This window comes from Procambarus clarkii, chromosome 56, assembly GCF_040958095.1.
Source record: "Procambarus clarkii isolate CNS0578487 chromosome 56, FALCON_Pclarkii_2.0, whole genome shotgun sequence".
Lineage (NCBI taxonomy): Eukaryota > Metazoa > Arthropoda > Malacostraca > Decapoda > Cambaridae > Procambarus > Procambarus clarkii.
This window is the reverse complement of record NC_091205.1, coordinates 19,845,662-19,868,183: the sequence shown is the minus strand read 5'-3', so window position 1 is coordinate 19,868,183 and position 22,522 is coordinate 19,845,662. Positions and strand designations below refer to the sequence as shown.

Below are 22,522 nucleotides of genomic sequence, written 5' to 3'. Positions count from 1 at the left end.
TTATTTTCAAAAACCTTCTTTATTCAACATTATGCTTTGAACTTTAAGAATCCAAAGACTTTTCTCTTAGTCAACATCAACCTCCTCCTTAATCATTGTCATTGTTCTTGCCTTACTTCCCATTAATTTTAAAAACTTATTAACCAAATCATTTCTAACTAAGCTCCTCTGTAAAAGTACAATACATATTAATCATGATGTCAATAAGGAAATAACTACAAGAAATTATCTTTACATGTTTTATTTGGAACTAAGTGTAGACCAATACACAGAGCAATCTGCAGCTCTTCCTCCAGTAATCCTTTCCAGAGATAAAGTTGGTGAATTAAAGCCAGAAGTATTACCTAATATACAGCAGTCTTAATCATAACTAGAGGAATGTTGTGATCCTTGATTTAAAACCATATTAACTGTGTTAATTACATGAATTAACACACATCTCTCCTGTTTATGTGATAAAAAAAAAAATACAATTAAGGATGTACTTTCTATACAAAAACCAACATAATCACCATCATTGCCCCTTTACCTAATTTCTTGGGGTGGGGAGCCACATGCCCTTTTAAAGTATGCAAAAAGGCTGATATATGAAATAAAAATGCCCATCAGGTGATGATTGAATCCAGGATGAGAGTAAATTCGGTGCAGTATTCAATAGCATGAGTGAATTATTCATAGCTTGCAAAGTCAACAATATTTAAAATTATTTACTAAATTTTTGTTACAAATACTGTCCTGCTTATACAGCTAAAGCACTCTTGACCGTAGCTGCTGTTATGATCTACCTAAAAAGTATACTGTATATACATGACAGTCATACTTGGAAAACAATTCTAACTTCCCAGGATGACCACACAGGCATGCTCAACAGTACCATGCTCTGCAACAGGGCACAAGACAACACATACACGTGTGTATTGGTCTCTCCGAAATACAAACAAAAATTCTTCAAGAGTAGATATGGAGTACAGCAAGCTTTCTTTAAACATTTATTATTCCATTCTCAACACATTTTTGGTGTAGTTCTCATTCATAGAATCACATTGAAACTGACAACTAAAACTCTAGAGGACTATGAATTAAGAAAAAAATAAAAATTGGTCCTCGCAAAATGAAATTTAAAATTTATCAAGATCTTGCTAATGACAAAGTATACAGTTGTCAAGACAACATTTGCAGCAGTTGCATGCTCCAGTATGCTCAACACTGTGCCAGGGGATGCTACACAAGGCTCCCCAACCTTAAAAGTACCTTAATCATACCAGAAAAATTATATTTCAGCACTGACTTCATTTTGCATTCGACAACAGACACAGAAATATGCACACAACTGTTGCAAGCATGTCTGCTACATACGATACACTCCCATCTCCTTTAAGACACCTCCAGCACCGTTATATGTAACAAGTAATGTTCAAGAGTCCATTTCTCAACATTTAATGCACCTTCCCTGTGAGAACCAGAGAAAGTCACAAGGGAAGATATATCAATGATAAATGTTCTTTTTTACGAGGAAAAAATGTTCACCACCACATCCAGTACGACTGGATGCTTACCCTTACACTTTATCAGCCACTGTGCACTTTTTTTAATAATATTATATGCTACATGTCTACACAGAACACACATAATGGCAAAATAATGAGGTATTGTTGCATGACAAAAGGGGACATTCTGATTATTGTTCTCCAGTTCACAAAGCAACAGTAAAAGCTTAACTCATCTGGCCAAGCTACATCACTGAGCAACTCAAAACAAAATACACGAAAGTGAAGAAATCCTTAATATCTCCATCTCTCACTTCACTCACATTCACAGCTAACTCATAGCCCAAGAAGATTCAATGATGTTACCATACATGAGGCAGCTTCAAACACACACACACACACACACACACACAGTCTACATGGAAACAACAAACCCAGAGATGGAAATCTTTTTTTTAATATATCATTCCTAAATTTGGAACTTATATCTACACTTAGATCTAGTTACATTCCAAATTATTACCCAGGCTGACTAAACCTGAAAAATTTTAATGAACACAATTTTTAAATCAAAATAATGCCTCTGATGCACCACATTGCACAAAACATTCCTGTCAATTTAAATCAATGGGTATCCTTCCCACAAAAAAATAAATCTAATTATACATACAAGAGTATATATATATACTGTAGATATATATATATATATATATAGTTACATCATCAATAGCCTTATAAAAACTGTAATCCCACCTCAATGCTAAGGAACAGTACCTGTTTTGCAAATTTTGGGGAATAATATTTGCTAACACAGCTTTGTGGGGATAGCAGGCAGCTCATCTCATGATGCTGTGGGGGCAAGCACTTACTCCCACACAGCACTGTATAAAGCGTATGCAATCTCTCAACTCTTGTAAAAATACCTGATCCTTACAACACTGTGGGAGGAGCACTTTAGTCCTCACAAGTGTGGGGAAAACAGGCTCCATCACAGTTTTGCGGGAATAACGCTTGCTCAATTTACACTGTGGGATCAGCACAAACTTTATCGCTGAACACAGCACTTCTCCCTAAAGACTGTTGTGGCAATGCTTTCTCTGCGAACATCTGAGGAAGAGCACAAACTCCCCTACAGTACTTCGGGAGCAGAGAATACTCTCACAAGGCTGAAACACTGAGTGGGTAACACTGCAAATAGACTAGTGGCAACACAGCTAGTAGACTAGTGGCACTGTTACTATAGACAGACTGGAAGCTATCTAGGAGAGGCAGCTAGGTGGCAAGTTCAGATGGAGACAGTGCACTGCTGCTAATTTAAGTTGTGCCAAATTGTACATGGATGATAAGTGGAGTCATCAAAATACTGTCATGAGGAACTGAACTAGAAAATTAAAACAAAGTCTAACTCACTGAATAGATTCAGTTCCATCAATACCATACTGATGCACAAAAAAAGTGAGCTTGATAAAGCATGGAAATATTGGAAAATGAGGTAATGAGCGATGACAACAATCTATTCCACCATGCCACAAACAAATTTAGAAGCTTTCTATTTCCAGCTAATTTGTGAATAATAAAGAATGTATGCCTACATAAACAAGTGATTTTAATTTTATTTTATTTTGCTGGCTTAAAACACAAAATGGCATGGTGCAAGAGATGCTTAATACCCTGTTGACACTAGGTACAAGTGATCACGTAGCGTAACGTTTGGTCCAGAGCCGAGCAATTCTGTCATGTTCTTCCCTATTCTGGAGGAACTGCGTGGCAATGCTCCCCACCAGTGGATCGGCTGAAATTAAATTAATACTGGTTAGCAAATTAACATACTACTGTATTAACGTACAAAAAGTAAAAATCAGGAACACACACAAACACAGGCGCTAGGCCTAGCAATTTTCCTCATTTTCAAATATTTCTATCCAAATTGGCTCTTTCCTAACATTGTTTATATATTATATTAGGAACATGAAGTACCGACAGTTGTGTTAGTTTAGTTTAGGTTTGATCAAATTTGTTAATTTTGATTAAATTAAGAACAAATCAAATATAATGTAATAGAAAGCTTTATCATTCCATACTAAAAAATAAAAACAAAAAATATAACATTTGAGGAAACTTCGGCTCGGTAGGCAACTTGGCTTTTAGATACAATATACATCCACATAGCTCTCTATTACATATAGCCTAGCTAAACCATGAGCTATCCTCTCCCCAAGGCTGTAAATTTTCAAAGCCAGATTGTGACATAAAAACAGAACAAGAATATGACGAGCTGCAAAAATCTGAAAATATTCAGAGGACAAGTGAAGCAAGACACGTCACTTTAAGAAATGGATGGCAACAATCTTGTGGAAAAAATAATATCTTAATTCCCCACTTGCTGCAACTAACCCCCCCCCCCTCACTATTTTTAAACTATCTTCTATCTTTTGACACTTTCAAGTATTAAAATCTTCTGTAAGCCACACTTAAAACATATACAAAAGACTGCCATTCACGGTGAAATAGCCACCACTTGTTGCAGAAAGCAACATTGTGTTGAGAATAAGAACTGCCCAAATAATTACGTACAGTTAAATTAGGACGTAAGAAATACGCACAGAAAAATAATTTACAGCTGAAAATTAGCCACCAATGTAACTAACAGACTATTTACAGCAATTAAGACAGAACAACGAACTTGAGGTTTAGCCCTCAAAATGAATTTATCCTATGATGATTCTAGGTAATGGTTTTATCATCATACATTAAATTAAACTATTATTATCTAGGTTTTATACTAATGATACAATATGGATATAACAGCTCTATATGAACATAGTGGAGTTTACTTTGGCACTTGAAAATCCAGTTATTTCATGATTGCTTACTATGCAAATGTGGCTATCTTCACAAATATTACTATGCCAATACTGTAACCATGGTATAAAATTCAATTATAATTACACGATATGTACACCGATTATGTTCATATGGTTTTCACAACTATATGGTGTAATGAACCAATCATAATAGAACTGCACAACGCCTATTAGCCCATAAAAGTCAGTTAATTACATCCACCCAAACTCTGAGATACACACACTGTGTATATCAATGTGTATCAAAACATCTAATTCTTATGAAACTTTTAAATAAAGTTTCATGAGAATCAGACGTTTTGAATATATCCATAAGAATTAATGTGATTCATACCCCCCTTAAGGAAGTCACTGTGATGGCCAAAGAAAGATTCTGATAAAATATAAAACCTGGGGAAAAGAGATATTAGACAACGTACATAAAATTTTTGCTGGTGTGTCGTCTCTCACCTGGGTTGCAGTCAGTGAGTAAGGAACAAATGGAGAGGAGGACTTTCGAAATAGTGAGTGCAGGTGACCAGTTATCCTTTAGGATATCCAGACAGATGACCCCTTGAGAGTTTATGTTGCAGTGATAAATTCGGGTCCGAAACAAAACCTGCAACATGAAAAATTCAAGAGTAATAAATTATCAAATATAAATCAAAGAGCATAAAGAGAACTAAGAAATCAGTCATTAAAGGAACAATTTTACAAATCAGTAAATTAATCTTCTGAATCCTGATTCCCTCAGGAAAGTCATTTTCCCTTTAAAACATATATCAATTTTATTAAATGTCAGACCATCTAACCATCATTACACCTTTAAGAATTATATGAAATGTAGCAATGTAACTGTGTGGTTCCATCAGCCTCTATATGCAGATATGACAAGGAACATTTAATTAAAACAAGTAAAACTAGAACATCTATTACAATACACACATGTCATAACTGAGACACAAACTGTATCATCTGAAGATAGTGTGCAACTTGACATTAAAAAATAAAAAATAAATAAAACCTTAAAAACCTAAATCAGCAAATCTAGATAATATATCTAAGAAGCTAACTTACATTTCTACCTTGAAGCTTGGGATGTCTTACTAACACTTCAATAAAACAGAAGGAAGATGAAAGTTTAAATGCACTGTGCATATGCAATGAGTTAATAAATTAATAATTATTAGAGCACATAAATAGATCAATAAATTTACCAGAGGTAAATTTAAATTTACTAGCAATTTAAATATTGCTAGCAAGTCAACAAGATAACAAAAGGGTGGATTTCAGATGTTATATAGACTAAAAATGATTAAGGGTTAAGTTTGCCTTAATGTGCACATCTGCACGTTTTATTCTGCAAACTGTTTAACAGAATACAAGCCATGCTTGCCAAAATCTATTCCAAGCCTAGACTTACCCCTATTTTTGCCCTAACTCTGAATTTTGGATGCAATTCAGCAAATAATATTCAAGCAAATAGCATTGGCAAAATTAATAATTTAAATTTTTTTATTTTATAAGGAACTGAATATCAAATAGCCTTGTGCTACAAAAGTCATACCTTAGGTGGTTTAAAGGGATATTCTGCTGAAAAGTGGATGTCGAGGAAAAAGACGCCACCTTCGTAGACGGAGCCAGGGGGCCCAAGAATGGTCGAAACCCACTCATACAAGTTGTCACCTTTGGGTCCAGCACTACAATTGGGTGGAGGGTCCAACGTGATCTCTGCCAACTCCTTCTGTATCCTAGAAACCAAAAAAGGCCTAGAAATGTTTCGATAGCATGAAAGTAATAGAGAAGGTATCCCCGGGACGACAAATCTTAGTACAGGTACTGTATATGAAAGGGCAGTGTAAGGAGTACCGGGGAATAATGGGTAAAAGGACTGTAAGAAGAACAAGCTGGTGTAATGGGCATAGGTTGGAGTAACAGTGAATGTACAGGTAATGAGTATGGGGTGATAACTGTCGTGATTGTAGTGGTGATTGCATATTCTGTATTGTGGTTTAAAGGGATGGAAGGAAAGGTAGACAAATGAAGAACAAGGAAGAAAGAAGGTGGAGACATAAGAGGAAAGTGATAAATGAGATTTATAGTTTCCATCAGAGGGGCAACTACACACAGGCCGGATCAGCCCACTACAAGATGTAATCCGGCCCACAATTGCTAAAAAACTACAATATTAAAGCTTTGAGTACCTGTACTGTACATGGAATGCACCATTTAGAGTAAAACATATGAAAGTGTTTCCTATGACATGATTATGTAGAGACAGGCAAGGCAACACTGGCATTGGAACTACTGGGACTTTCTAAATGATAACTTCACAGTTATTATGAGAGATTGGTTTTCTACAGCCAAAAGGTGTGGTATATTGCAGTGCATCTAGCATGAATTCCAGTCATGTGTACAACGACAGTGTTCAGTCCTAGTATTTCTACTAATGGGAAATACCTGGTATATGGGATATCTGTGGAAAGCCCTAATTACCAGGAGCAAGGTTATTGCAAGAAAGCCGTCAAGTGCCCACTGTGTGATTGGCCATGAAGCATTAAAGAATTTACATGGCAGAATAGTGCCAAGGGAGGTCGGCCATCTGGTGAGCTACAGAGTGCACATTTCCAGCCCAAGGCAGGTGTTGGTGGTGGCCCTGAGTAGTGGCGTCATACCTCACACCACCCACAAACAGGCCTACATGATTTGAGGAAGCAAGCTGCTTTTCCCCAAACTGGTTAATTTGTAGCCTTATTTGCCTCCATGAATTCCTGTGAGGTCCACGAGATGCTAGCTCCAGCATTCTAGACCTTGTCATACCAAGAGGACATAGGTATCTATTGTCTGACAACCAACAGACCTTTATCATGTCACTACAATCCCCAATGTGTCAAAATAACTTCAGGATACTTATTTCATTACAACTAACAAACACCCAGAATCATGTTAGAAACTATACCAAAATAAAGTTATTAACATTAACTCGGACACCATAAGGTAGACTCCAGTTCACCAATGTGATCCAGTGAAATTAAAATCACCAGGGATGGTAAATTACACAGTATCAGTGAACATTACATGAACTGTAGGAGCGCTGCCACACAGTGTGTATATGCCCCAGTACCTATTCATCGGGAAGCGAGTTTGCCGTGCATCATGCATTATGTCTTGCTCCTTCACAACCCACATGTACCGACCTCCACTGTGTGTGTTGCCAGCTGCAGCATTGCTACCATTATGCCACATGACACAATCAGCTATATGTCCACCTCGCATGATACCACATATGGTCTGAGTGTTGCAACCTGCCTCTTGTGTTTTTCGCGCAGTAGCAATGTGTGGTAGTGTTGAGAAAATCCTTGTACTTTTGTAAACTCCAAGCATGTGCTTGGATAAGATTAGCATAAGATACCAGTTCCCAGACCACATGCAGTGCTGTTTATACGAGTTTAGTACGAGTGTGTGATGAGGTCCAGCAACCAAGTACAGAAATCCGATTTTTGTTATTGTGTTTGTATTTGGTTCTCGGTAATTTGCCAAATTTCATCTATCCAACACCTGGAACAGGTGAAGGCAGGGACAAGACTGACCGATGGTGAAAACATTACTCGCCTGTTTGGTAGCAGTGTTGCACCTGTCTTTGCGTATGTGATTACACATTGCATAATAGCTACTCATGCCACCAAAACCCAAGACCGAATAACCAAAAACTTAAGAAAATACAGTGGACAATGCTAAGAACCACTGATCATGGGAATAAGGATAGACTGCAGACTGGTTAAACTGAATGACACTGCAGACCAGAGAAAAAATGAGCTATGGAACAAGGAACCAAGGACACCAGGTCATCAAATACTATAGCATCCATATGGTGCTTAAGAAACCAGGCATCAGGCACAACAACAAAAAACTTCCAGCCGAACAAACCAAGCATCAACACCCAACAAATCTCTGTAAACCATCCATCTAATGCAGTCAGAAAAGAAGGCAGGTACAGAAAAAAAACAGAGGCCAAAGAAACAGAACTCGCCATTTCCGCAGGAAAGCACAAAGCACCCTAACTCCACATCTGAAAGCATAGCCAACAAAACCTGGCCATAAAACTAAACATGGACCAAAGGAATGACAGAACCAAGCAGTCTACAGAAAAACCAAAACCCAATGCAGGGATCAGGTAGAAACAGGAAAGAGAACATGCCCAAGGGGAAAAAATATATGACAACTAGCAAAACAGCGATGACATCAACCCCTAATACCAACGAAGACCCCAGACTCGTTGCTTAGATGAATGATTTAAGTGGGATACCAGGATAGCTGCCACCTTCAGACCTTGAAATGAAGGAAAATCCAGAAACTCCAGATGAGAAGAACAACCTCACTCAGAGGTTGAGGCACCCAGACGACTGTGAAGACCCACAACCGGACACAACACATGATGCACCCCTCGCCTGACCATCCAAGCATCAATAGCCCAAGGATACTCCGGAAACCAGGACTGTTCAGGCGGCCCACGAGTAGGCCGGAGGTGAAACGAAGCACGAGAAGGTTTACAGAACGGGGCGGAAGTGACATTCACCCCGAACTCAAGCTGAAACGGCTCTACAAGCGCCGCACAATACGAGGCGACAGTATATGACATCAAATGACGGTCCTGAAGAAGCCAAGAAAGAAAGGACAAAACAACCTGATCAGGAATAGAAGACAACCCCACGGAGAGAAAGTGGCAAAAAGAACGCCAGGAAACTTCATACTGTCGCCGAGATGAAGCTCACAAGTGGGACACCATCAAAGAAGCCACCTTATTACCATACAAGTGGTGATACATCCACATCTGCTGGAAGAGGTGGAGCTGCAGAAAATGCACCGAGTTTGGACACCAAGCAAGCAATGCCAGAAACCAAGGCTGGGCCGGCCACCAAGGGGCCAGAAGAATGACCACATCAACCAACAAACTGGAGGTGCGAGTAGCCAGCGCATGGAGTCCGGGGCTCTCCCCTACCCCTCCTGGGAAGGGGAGGGCTGAGTGGACAAGTAGTGCGGCGGTGGTGTATGACATTTGCTCGTTTCCTTGGTTGTTGGGGAAGTTCTGCCTCTATCTTCGGATTTCAGTTGCAATTTTCTTACCAAGTGGGGTTTGTTTTGTTATGCCTACATTTCTGGGTGCCTAATCCCAGTCGATGGCAGACATGGAGTGCCTCCAACCACATTGGGGGTTTCCATAGGCCTTTGCTCCCTGTGCCTCTCTGAGGGGACCAGATTCTGACTCGTGGTCCCTGGTAGGCTGAACTCTTAATTGACCGATGCTCCAGACAAATATATCTCCTATCAGTCTGATAGCTCCAGGGAACCGACGGGGCTCCTCACAAACTCCTACAAACTCTAGGCAAGTCTCACAATTGGAGAAAAGGGCTACATAGGACAGAAGCCACTGGTTCCACACAGACACATAGAGATCCACTGGAAGGCAGCAAAACTTGCAAAACCTATGGAAGGGTGTGTCAACCACTGAAAACGGTGGAATCTAGATGGAATCAAATGGGAGAAGCCATCCACTAGAATGATGGACATGCCCTAGACACGAATCATGCAGAGCCCAACCACAACATTTGGATACGAACCACCTACAAAAACCAACACCAGAAAAAAACTGTAGTGGCTACCCTAAAATCCAGAACAATGAGTCATTATACTGATGAAGATGGAGTGGAGCCAGACCACAGAGCTCGAAGACAAACATATGAACTGCAGAGCATGCCAAACTTATGACCAGGGTTGGCCTTTGCTCAAAATATCAATTGTTTCCTCACAATCAAATATTATATGTTGAATGTGAGAATGGACATGCCTACAGGGCTGCCATGGTGTGGCGAGTTTACAGCATACCAGTATTTGCTTTATTGAATTTATACGTTTGCTTTATTGTGAACTGTAAACATTAGGTCATCAGATATTTCTAGATCTTTTACTTGGTTACACTACTTTTATCAAGAGATCTACAAGTTGTGTATCCTTAGCCACGATGCTGCGCGGCCTTAAAATATGACATTCCCACTGTGCCAAAAATAAATTCTTTGCAAAAAATTATTTTCTTTCATACTGGTATTGTTAAAATGCAGTCTCTGATCACTGGAAAATAAAATATATTGTATGTAACATACTTTAGCCGTGATGGAGCCGAGAAGTTGAGCAAATTATGGGCGCTGAGCGATGGAGCACTTGAGATCACTCGACCCCGCCACACCGTGGGGCGGCAGTTGCCTCTAATATAATTTTCACAATTATTTTGATGTGTCTTATTAATTTCTTCTATGTTTTTTGCTGTATTATTCAAAAGTGTGTAATTTGTGGAATTTACACAGATCAATGTGGAACATTGCTATTCTCAAAATTATGGGCTCATACATGTGACGTGTATACAGTATTATATTCTACGATCAGTGTTTTTGCTGTTATTACACTACAGTATATATATATATATATATATACACACACGTTGTATATACCTATCTACGTGTTCACCATAACAAACCACCAAGTTGGTATGACGAGTTAAAACAATATGAGTGGCCGCGACACAGCAGCTAGCAGACGCCACCTCCCTCCCTCGAACACCTCACTAGCCAACATTCCTCCTCCCACCATACTGTTATCTTTATTACACTATTTACACATGTTATATATAAGTATCTACACATTTTGTTCACCATAACTGTACAACTAAGCTGGTATGGTATCCAAACAACATAGTGGCCACAAAAAAAACTTCATGACAAGTGACACAGAAGCTAGCACACACAGAAGCTAGCAGACAAAAGACTCCCTCACCAAAATGGCTCCTCCCATCATACACCTTATGCTGGTATTACACTATATACAAATTATATATAATTATCTACATTTGTGTTCACCATAGTGAACCACTAAGCTGGTATGGCGAGTCCAAACAAGACAGGCTGCCACACACCAGCCATCTAACGCTATATCCTTCCCTCCTCGCCAAAATTCCTCCTCACACCATACTATGCACATCACTAATTATCACCACAATCCTGCTATTATCAGAATCCTGGTCACTAAATCATGTAAATGAAAATTTTTCTACAAGTTTATTTTGTAAAGGAACATGAGAAATCATTTCAAGATTCTTGGATGGACCAAACAATGTCAGTGTGCTGTGGCTAGTGCTGTGAACATCTTTAACAGCACTGTGTTCACTAATATCTGAACATTGTACACAGTCATTATCACTGTCAGGCTCTTCTGTAATACTATTATGGCTAAATAATACCAGTTACATATATATTTTTACATTTTTAGGCAATGCTGTGGTCACAAGCTTAATAACAGAGCTGTTACTTCATGTTCAGCCTTGGTCTCTCACTCAGTACCACTCAGGAATGTTGCCCACAACTTTTTTTTAATTTAAATGGCATCTGTTTACTAGAGCCCTGAGGAAGCTGATGTGAACCCCATGTAGCCGCACGGGTTATGAATCCTAAGCTATACCTACGAGCACCCTGTGGTGCTCTGCGCACCCCCGATCTAGCTCCTCAAGGCGTGCTATGCAGCGAGGTGGTTACACAATTTCAATGTCATTACTGAACACTTTTTTCTATTGCTGAAAAACTTTACTGAAATCTGACTGATTTTTTCAAGTCTTCAACAGAGTCATTTTTCCATGTTGCAAGCCTGGCAGTACACACCTGGGAGTGACAATACTTTTCCACACTAGTACTAGAAACAAGCACTAGAAATTTCAATCAAATGAACTTCGTCATATCACATCAACTTAGAGAAAGTGAACAATAGCTTTCAGGAAGAGACCATTTTATGGAATCACACTGGATGGCAACAACAGTAATAACTAACCAGCTGCCTCAGGCTGTTTTCCTTTGATCAAATAGTGGATAAAAATGCTAAAGACTGCCTGCAATGCAAAACCTATAAAGTTAATACATTAACATAACTACCATTAATTGGGTTAATATGATGTACAGACTACAATGTTTAATGAACAATACAAGGTTATGTCCTACTCGTTATTTGTGTCGTGTTCAGAAGTGGCAGTCTACCAGTTATATTGAACAGCGAGTACAGTATGTTGAGGAACCATACTGCTCCCATAACCAATCAGTACCAAAAACAAAAAATAATGGCCACCACACTGCTCTGAGTAGTGTGTTATGTATTTCAAACAGCAGCCACTCACTCATCATTTAGCATGTCATGTACAGTACAGCACTTGCTTCAAAACCAACTGTTATTTCTAAAGAACCCAATAAATTGTCTAGCTTGTCTATATTAAAAAAAAATGACAGTTGCTAAATTTCCTATTATAGCAAATAAAATTGAGACTACAGAAAGCATGCCCTAGCATACTTCAGGACTATTAATTTTGTATTCATCTTAAACACTCATATCAGAGATACATACAGAAAAGGTGAAGTGTTTAACATTATGAAAAGTAGAGTATGTTAAGGAATATTATGTTAAACTGTCCTTCACATTAAAAAGATACTGTAGTCTGTAAAGATGTATGAAAACAGACATGAAAAAATGAATGAATGTTCATGAATAGAAAATCCTAAAAAACAGAATCACGCTAAATCTTGCCTTTTAGCGCTTGTGCTGAGTGCCTTTGACATCTTGGGATTGGATGAACGTCCTTCACTCGCAACTGAAGAGCGTGCCGAGTTAGAGTGTCGTGTAGTGCCACTGGAACTCTGCGTGACAGGGGTCGAGCCAGTAGAGACAACTGGGGAGGATGTTGGGGTTTGGGGACCAGTTGTGGCAGGGGGAAGAGGGGGAGACACGGGGACAGAGTCAGACCCGAGGGCACCAGTAGGTGTCGCAGACATCAATCACTGCCTGGAAAAAGAGCCATTGTTGAATGTAATGAGATGCCTCTTCCTGGTGGGTCTCTTTAGTGGCTGCCCAAGTTGTTCCTGCCAGATTAGCTTAAAGCCAATGTTTCTATCTAGTTGCTTGTTTTGGATCGCTCTATTGATGGTGATGGTTCTTAACTCAGGTTGGTCTAGTATCCCCAGACTCCCTTGCCTGTCAAGGGGTCCAGAGTCTGGTCCTGGGTCCCAGTAGGTGCTTGTGACTCACAGGCCTTGGTAGGGTGTTCTAGGTTTGGAGTTAACCATCCAGGTAACTTGGGAAAACCACTAAAGGAAAAACTACTAAGACATAGGACACAACATTCTCAAACTTAAATATGCTAAAAGAAAGTGTATATTTTATCAAACTAATTTAGCCATTCATATGTGCATTCTTGGTTTTGTTCGTTTTTTGTGAAGAGATTTAAGCTAGACAGAGTGCTGGGTGAATGGCTATTCAGAGAAGTGCATCAGATATTGAAGCATAGATAAAATAAACGTAATAAAACTTAGACCTAAATCCACCCTATACTGTACAATGCTCAACAATACAAAACCACTTAACAGTAATACTGCATTAAAGAACCAGTCTCTAAAGGAGTTACTTTATCATTATCTCTTACATCATAGAGTATTTGTATGTACAGTACAGGTATCACAATTTACATTGTACTGTACTGTAATAGATTAAGCCGACTGGAATTACTAGGGCCAGCATTTTTAAAGTTTCATGATGCAAGGGGGGGGGGGGGGGGTGAATCTGAATTACTGTACTTCAGTTCAGAAAAAATTAAAATGCTAATCCCCTGGTTTCTTGTAATGAATTTTCATGAGTGTCAAGTTCAGACATCTTACACTAGTGTGTTTTATAAGTGTTTATGTTACAGGCTTTATTTGTAAATCACTGTACAACCTAAGCATTATGTACTGAAAATTTGGTTGGAAAGCATTATATACTTATATTAAATTTGTGTGTTTTATTGAATAAAAAGGACAAATTTACTTTTGGAGGTCTCTCGAGCCTAACCTTACTTCTCATATGCATTTAAATCCGATTTGTATTTATTTTGCATGGTTTTTACAGGAATGTAACGTGCCAAAATGATGGAAAACCCTAATTAATTGTTTTTGATGTTTCACGAAATTATAAAATCTTTCAGCATTAGCCTTTAACAATATCCTAGACTCCCCTCGAGTGCTCTACTTGCACACACCATTCCTTGGTGTAACGTGTACTTCCTTAGCACAAGCTGAGGAGAATGCAGTATGACCTGTCCTTAGTGTGACTTTATTTTCTAAAGTTCCACATTTTTCACAGTTACTGATCTGCTTGTCAAGCTATTCAGAGTTCTTAACTTTTTGATTACAGACCCCCAATGGATTATCCAATACGTCTCCATACCCCTCTTCATTCAACTCAAGAATCACTACTACCAGTACTATTAAGAACTAGTATGTCTTCAAAAAATATCAATAGCTTTATTTTACATATGTATAGCCAAGAAAAAAACTGAAAAAAATTCCTAAGGATTTATCATATTTATTTACATGGAAAAATTCCCCCCCCCCCCCAAAATGTATGGGATACCTCAGATTAAGAATCTCTGCTCTAACTGAATGCCTGAATGTAAATGTCTTGCACAACAACAAACAAAATGCAACACCAAGGACAGTCCAACACAGGCCAGGAAATACAGTAGTCTTGTAGTCTTATATTATTGTAGCTTACTGTATACACTGTGCATTTGAAAATACCCCATACAAGCTTCCACGTTGCTTTGCTTATCTGTAGATAATGTGTAGTCAAGCCTGGCCTCGGGTTGGGCTTGGGGAGTAGAACAACTCCCAGAACCCCATCAAGCAGGTACAACTGCTTTAATTTTCAATAAATAATTTCACTTAAACCAGATTGTTTACAAGTCCTATTGGGTCAATGGTCAAGTTATCCATCAATAGTTAGTTGCTTGTGGTAACTGTCCATCTTGGCAAGGCATCCCAAGTGCCCCAGTGTCTATCCCATGCATTATTCTTTTAACAGCTACCAAGTCTGATGTATGTCATTTCAGCTCATCGGCACTCACACTGGTATAAGCATTCCTTGACATCACAGAACACAGAAACTACATAGCTGTAGCTGCAGTTTAAAAGTGATGAGTATGCATCACAAAGTGAGCCCATGTACAACCCAGAACACAAGGAAAGCGACTCAAGCTGTCATCATGGCAACACTGATGCCACACTACCCTTCCAAGGGTTTAGTGATCCGGTGGGCACCCAAATTATTGGGATCATCTCAAGTTCTTCAAATGTATTCAATAGAAAGGAGACAAGAAAGATCAAATAATATACACATGGAAAATACTGGAGGGCCAGGTCCCAAATCTACACAGTAAAATAACATACTGGATTGAACAATATGGAAGAAAATGGAGAATATAACCAGTGAAGAGCAGGTCATAGGCACAATCAGAGAATGCTGTATAAACATCAGAGGTCCACGGTTGTTCAACATCCTTCCTAGGAGTAATGTATAAGAAATATTGCCAGAACGAGAAAACTAGATAGTTATCTCCAAGTGGACATCTTCAAGAGAAAACTAGATAGTTATCTCCAAGAAGTGTTGGACCAACCAGGCTGTGGCGGATTTCTAGGCCTGTGGGCTGCTCCAAGCAGCAGCCTGTTGAACCAAGCTCTCAATTTAAGCCTAGCCTCGGGCTGGGCTTGGGGAGTAGAACTCCCAGAACCCCCATCAAGCAGGTATCAAGCAGGTGGTGGTGATGGAGAGCACAACACAACACCTCTCCCATATTAGATTAGCGTGGTATAATGATGAACAACTTTGGTGCCTCAAGCAATACATTCTCATGTACATGGACTTAGGTACTAGTGTTCAGAGTGTATGTGTTACAGTTTTCAGTTCTTCTGGGATGTGGCGAGGTCATATGCACAAAAACATAGCCATGCCATGCAAAGCAAATACAAATTCAGGCATGACACAGGACTTTATTATCCATGATGAAATAAGTGAACATGAATACCTGGAACAATTTATATTTTATTGTAGGACCTCTTCAACCCTAGTTAAATTCTTCATATTAGGTTAGTTCTTTTCAATCCTTCACCCCAAAAACTGAAAATTTCAACAGTTCCTGCTAACAACTGATGGACAAGGTTTTTTCAATACACTTCTTCATCCCCAGTTAAATTCTTCATCTCAGGATCTATGTACATTGGCTAAGTAGGACTTTTCAGTCCTACACACCAAAAACAAAAACTTTGTAAGGGAGTTAAACATACTGTAAGGGAGACCAACAGGCATGAAAGTCACAGGAATTTATGCCCATTTTCAGGTGTGCAATTGTGGAAAGACACTAATATCAGGGAAATGTATGCACCCCCTTGGATTGGTAATGAATGCCACATGGAAAAAGGCACAAATACTTGAAAAATATACCTATCATTCCCTCTTCTATGTTTGTCAAGTATGCCACAAGACAGATTCCTGCACCTGTAAAATCTTCACTTTGCCAATACAGTAATAATAGAGAAGCACAAGACTATTGTAAAAAACAAAAATAATATGACAACTGTCCACTATTCTGAAAACCAAGTTCAAGACCTACTGTAATACACATGAACACTGCAATTGACAATTCATTTATACTGTTCAAAGAAAAGCATCACTCAAGCAGTACATATTTCCTTACCACCACAAATTTGGACTTCATTTATCCTGTGAGAAACAGGATTGGTAATTTTAAAGATTATGTGCACTGGCATTAGTACCGACATCACTACAAACAACCCATATGATTTCTCTGCCACAGTTGTGAAAGCATTATAATTCTTCACTAGACAAGGAGCACATCTTGTACACTGACAACTGGACCCAACTCATTTACTTAACCCTAACCCAGCAACATGTGGTAGTGTGGGAATGGATGAAAATGAATCTATTTCAGTTAAATGTTTATATTGTCTTCTTACTATGCAGTAGAGTATTTGCATGGCAATTTATGAGAAAATAAAATATGGTATTGTGTTTAGTTCCATACAAAGTGAGGGACTGCAAAGCATGACAGAAATAATCATAATTTGCCTATTTTTCTGTGACAATACACAATTTGAAACAATATTAGAACTGCAAAACATTAAATACCAGATTATTTTAGGTTTAATGTTTCTACTAGGCTTGTTTACCTTTACAATAAATAACAAAAGGCATGGAATCTTGAACCAACTGATCTAGTCAAGCAATCAAACCAGCCAACAAATTTAGTGCATGCTGCCCCCTACAATGAAGAACTGTGCCACAAAACTTCTAAAGCCATGAACTAAATAGTGCAGCAACACTGATACTATTAAGAACAAATCAGAAAATTATAGAAAACATAAATCAATCAGTAACTCATTACAGATATTCTGGGTTATAATACTTCAGCAAAGGGCTTATGATTTGTCTGAGGTCAGACCCTATGTATGTTACTTATTAATTTTGTTCCAATTACTTATAATTTACACAATGCATTTTCTCTCTCCATTTAATTCAAGCTACATCCCGTTCATCACGCATTCATCTTCTCATATTCAGTAACTTAAGTTTGGCTTTACACCTTCTCAACGTCACGTAAAACTGGCATAGACACACTCAGTCAACCTAACACTACATCAATCCTCTCCAGTCGTGAGGCCAACCCCCGTCCTTCACCACCATTCATCTCAGGTTATTCATCCTGCATCTGGTGCCAGCTGACCAAGCCAGCAGCTCGGCCACCCTCGCTCAACGCCAACACTTAAACATTTCGCTCTTAACACACAACCGCTTCAACCACCCACTTCTAACACTATCCAGCACGTGGACGGGACTATCCCTCGCCTCCATACTCACATACTCTTACGAAGAGGCCTGAGACGAGGAAATTATGGGAGGTTTTCCATGACTCTGGAGCTGAGCAACTCTACTGCTAACGCCACCGCTGTTCCCTGTCAGATCAGCTGATCAACGCCGGCCTGCAACTGAGGCTCTACACGCGGGCAACTCACTTGCAACGCCACGACCGCCGCGCCAACACTTCTACTGATCCTTTATCTTGCTGGGTACTGTGGTATCTTGCTGGTGTATGCTGGAGGAGGCGAGAGAGATGGTGAGGAAGAGGAGCCGGGGTGAGCCTGGTGACGGGAACAGCCACACGCGACCACACAAAGACGCTGGGCCGGGTGAGGTTCTCCCCCTCACACCCGCCAAAATATGAACTTAAACACTTTTAACAACAATTAACAACCAATTACAAACACCTGCTTTGACCCCAGCAGTCGGAGTGCTCAACTAGCACTCTCTGCTAAAGGCTAAATGCATTTATCAGAGCATTTCAAGTTGTTTGAGATAATAATGGGACTGGAACGAATTTTAGCGAAGGACGGAACTCGGGTGCTGTTTTGGAGAATTTTCATCTTATAGAAGGCAACTGAGCAACACATTATCATCAAAACAACTCTAAATCATTAGGAAACTTAGAAAGAAATATAATTGGCATGAAGACGACTTGTAGAGACAATCTTCAGTGTCTAATAGTGGTTGTCAACCAACAAACTCCCAACTGAGCTTAGAAATTGTCTACTACAATTTTATTTGGAAACCAATCGTTGAACCAAAGACACCATCAGACAGACAATGTAAACATTGATAGTAAAAATGAGGCAAAGTTCCTTGGCCTATACATAGAGAAGAGACAACGTCAGTGCTCACATACTGTGATTCAGTGTTTCATGCTCACTTGAATTGTACAGCACGTAGCCCAAAAAGTTTCTAAAACTGCTGGTATATTCTCTAATATCAGTTATTATGTTACTCAGTCTGCTCTTCTCACACTATACTACTCATTAATTTATCCCGCTCTAACTTACGGTATCTGTTCAACCATTGTACACTGCCTCAAGTCCATCATCACCCCAAGAAAAACTCATCTATCAGAACTAAAACAAATTCTGTCTTCGGACAACAGAGCCCTTCGCTGGTTAAATTCCTGAACTTGCTATACATACACTCACTCCACACATTCTTTTGTGCTATTTACACTTGAAAAACCTTATTCCTAGAGTCTAATCCTGTTTTAAAACTTTTCCTAGATGATTGTAATAGAACCCATGAGCATTACATCAGATATAAATATGATAATGATATCTGATACTTTAAATCTCACTAAATTAAAAACACGCTATGGAAGTAAAAGGACTCAACATATGGAACTTACTCCCTAATGAATTACAAAAATTGTCCAAACTATACTTCATTCAAAAGTAGAATAATGAAGTAACTAATTCATCTTCACAGTATCCCATCTTGTGCTAGTAACTCACACAGTATCTTATGCCACATTAACTAACTTATAGTATACAAGTACTACAATCTAGAAATAAAATCTCAACGGTAATTTATTTTTAAAGTTTTATACTTAGGTAGTAATCATGTGAATTCAAATTCTGTTACATTTATTTGTTAGCTTAAGGGCTTACCCGGAACGCTATGCATGTTAGTGCCACTGCAAGAATGTACTACCTTATCATCAACGTATGTACTTTCACAACCCATTGTGCCTTCATGTATAGCAATACTATAAAAGGGAATGTCTGTCCGGGGGGGGGGGGGGTTAGAAATAGCCTAAGCTACTCTATCCCTTTGAGATGTATTTCATTCTTGTCTCAATAAACATACTTGAACTTGAATGTCTGTCCAAGGTCAGACGCTTGGGTTAGCCTCCAGCCTCACCCAATTTTGCAAGAGAAATGGTCTGAGGTATGGGACGGACATAAGCTGGTCGTAAACTAATCTACGGTACGTGTATATACAGTGCGGAAACTTTGATCCCTGCAGTAATTAAATAGCATTCTAATGACTCCTTGCCTGTTACGTCACGCGAGTACCTGTAAGGGACCAAATGACGCTGTGTTCGGATATGTTTACAGGATCAGATGTAAATGCATCATATGAGAATGACAATTGTAACAATTTACAAGGATCGAAACTATACAGCATTTCAGCCAATTTTAGTCTTAAAACAGATACATCTCATTATTCCCTTGTGACGCCGTAGACGTAATCCGTATTTGCAGCGTCCTTTGACCCCTCAACAGGTGGTTGCCTGACGTCACATGCACGAGAGGCATTGTGACACATAGCCTTCCCGGCTTGGTGCCTTCTTTTGATGATTACTTACATATGTAAGCCACTGTCGAGATTTCGGTGCCGACACCCTATATAATAATAACTAAACACACCAATATATTTATATATATAATAAGTGGATCTGTACCAATAATTAAGCGCTCATATTCGCTCCAATGAGTAATAATTTGCGGAAAGTAAGGAAAAGTACTTATATTTTGACGAGGCTCCCAAAATGATGCCATTTTGTTGCATCCGATGTCGCTATCACTTTTCTAAAATGTCTCCTCATCCCGGTTGTGCTTTAGTCACCCTGAAAATTATAAGTCAATACGTTCAGCTCATAGTATCATCAGTTTACTGTATAACTTTCATGTACACATTGATTGCCAGTAAAAAAAAAAAAGCATGTGTAAGCGATGCTCACCGCTGAGCTCTGTATTGATTGTTGCCTTCAGCGGTGATTTTGTTTAGTTCATTTATTATGCACCATATGCCCCATCCTGGGAACAATAGTGGACCCCATAGCCATCGTGTGAGCGATAGTGGATCCTATGACCTGTAGTGAACCCCATACATATCCTGTGAGTTTACTGTGCATCCCATACTAATTCTGCGAATGGTAGTTTATTGTGGAACCCATACTCATCCTTTAAGCTGTAGTTTAATTCAATATTGTACTAACTCCACCCTCGGATGTTGTGCCCACTGTAGTTTATTCATTCCATCATTAAGTACATCACTTTAGGTTGCTAATTGACCCGGCCAGGATTCATGACCACCCACCAATAATCGTTCATCATTGCAGACGAACATTGGTGCGGTGGTCACGGTACTATGTACGTTTAGGGGTGATCCTGGACGGCATGGGGGCATGGGTTCAAATCCTAGCCGGGCCTGACAGCTGAGTGAACAGCGCTTCGGATTCATAGTCTTGAGGTTCCGGGTTCGATCCCCCTTGGAGGCGGAAACAAATGGGCATAGTTTCTTTCACCTTGATGCACCTGTTCAACTAGCAGTAAATAGGTACCTGGGAGTTAGACAGCTGCTACGGGCTGCTTCCTGGGGATGTGTAACAATTACTATTAAGTTTTAGTCTAAGTGTTTCCCCCCCACACTTTGCTCGAAACGCTATGCGTATTAGTGGATTTAGGCATTGTATGTACTAGCTTTATCTATAAATCCAACATTATGTTTGTAACTCATCTTCTATGTATGTACTTTTATCTGAATAAACATTTTGATTATATATATATATATATATATATATATATATATATATATATATATATATATATATATATATATATATATATATATATATATATGTATATATGTATATATATATATATATATATATATATGTATATATATATATATATATATATATATATATATATATATATATATATATATATATATTATTCTATTTCTTATGTAGTATTATTACCCCAGGAATGCTGATCCTTTCTATATCTTATAAAATATTTTTTGTTTGTATGTTTTCTGTTAGTATAATATACTGTCAATAAAAATTCTTTTATCTTTTAAGCGTTGGGCTTAAGACATACATATAACCGTGGGTGTGTTATATTAGTTAAGTCCTCCACCATTATTTTTTGGTTCTGCCCTCATAGTTCAGGACTGAAGGGGAAGTATCAGGCGAAAGCGCCAAGCCATCTGGACTATATAGCACTTTGAATGGATCAGGATAAGGATTTGGGATGGGACGGGGGAAAGAAATGGTGCCCAACTACTTGGACGGTCGGGGATTGAACGCAGACCTGCTCGAAGTGAGACCGTCACTTTACCGTCCATCCCAAATAGTCGGGCAGTTCAAGATTGAAGTAAACTCTCATTGTATAAAATGTATAATTGTATATACAATTATACATTGTATAATTATGATATAATTATGATGTACCGATAAACGGGGTACAAGTCAGCATAGTATCACATATGTGTGAATAAATGTAGTTCAGTAATCGGACTGAAAATTAATTTGTGTGCAGAGATTAAGCTTAGCTACCGTAATATTAATTATATTTGGCATAAATTTCATCTCAACTCAATTAGATTTTGTATTTTTGTGTGCCTAAGTTATCCGTAAATATGGCTGACATGGATTTGAACCATCAAAGAAAACGT

At 38.8% G+C, this 22,522-nt stretch overlaps 1 protein-coding gene across 4 annotated transcripts; it reads right to left on the bottom strand.

The window, feature by feature from the left end:
* Positions 1-225: 225 nt before the first annotated feature.
* LOC138353099 (ubiquitin-conjugating enzyme E2 E1-like) lies at positions 226-18,432 on the bottom strand. Of its 4 annotated transcripts, none has more exons than XM_069305815.1 (5): positions 18,256-18,432; positions 12,944-13,198; positions 5,898-6,099; positions 4,802-4,949; positions 226-3,279 (listed from the first exon to the last, which is right to left on the bottom strand). In XM_069305815.1, the coding sequence occupies exons 2-5, from the start codon at positions 13,186-13,188 to the stop codon at positions 3,182-3,184; spliced, it is 693 nt and encodes a 230-aa protein (XP_069161916.1). In that variant the 5' UTR covers positions 13,189-13,198; positions 18,256-18,432; the 3' UTR covers positions 226-3,181. The 4 variants fall into 4 exon arrangements, with proteins under 4 accessions (XP_069161916.1, XP_069161915.1, XP_069161918.1 ...); XM_069305814.1 differs by lacking the exon at positions 18,256-18,432 and adding an exon at positions 18,101-18,249; XM_069305817.1 differs by lacking the exon at positions 18,256-18,432 and adding an exon at positions 18,101-18,249 and having other exon boundaries at positions 5,898-6,081.
* Between the last annotated feature and the right edge of the window lie 4,090 nt (positions 18,433-22,522).

What these genes read in the sequence shown, in the direction of transcription:
- LOC138353099 (XM_069305815.1), bottom strand. Translation starts at nt 13,188, where the DNA reads ATGTCTGCGACACCTACTGGTGCCCTCGGGTCTGACTCTGTCCCCGTG. An exon ending in ATCCCTTTAAACCACCTAAG is followed by an intron (nt 4,950 to 5,897) that starts GTATGACTTTTG and finishes TTCATGTTGCAG; the next exon opens with GTTTTGTTTCGGACCCGAAT. An exon ending in ACTCACTGACTGCAACCCAG is followed by an intron (nt 3,280 to 4,801) that starts GTGAGAGACGAC and finishes ATTTAATTTCAG; the next exon opens with CCGATCCACTGGTGGGGAGC.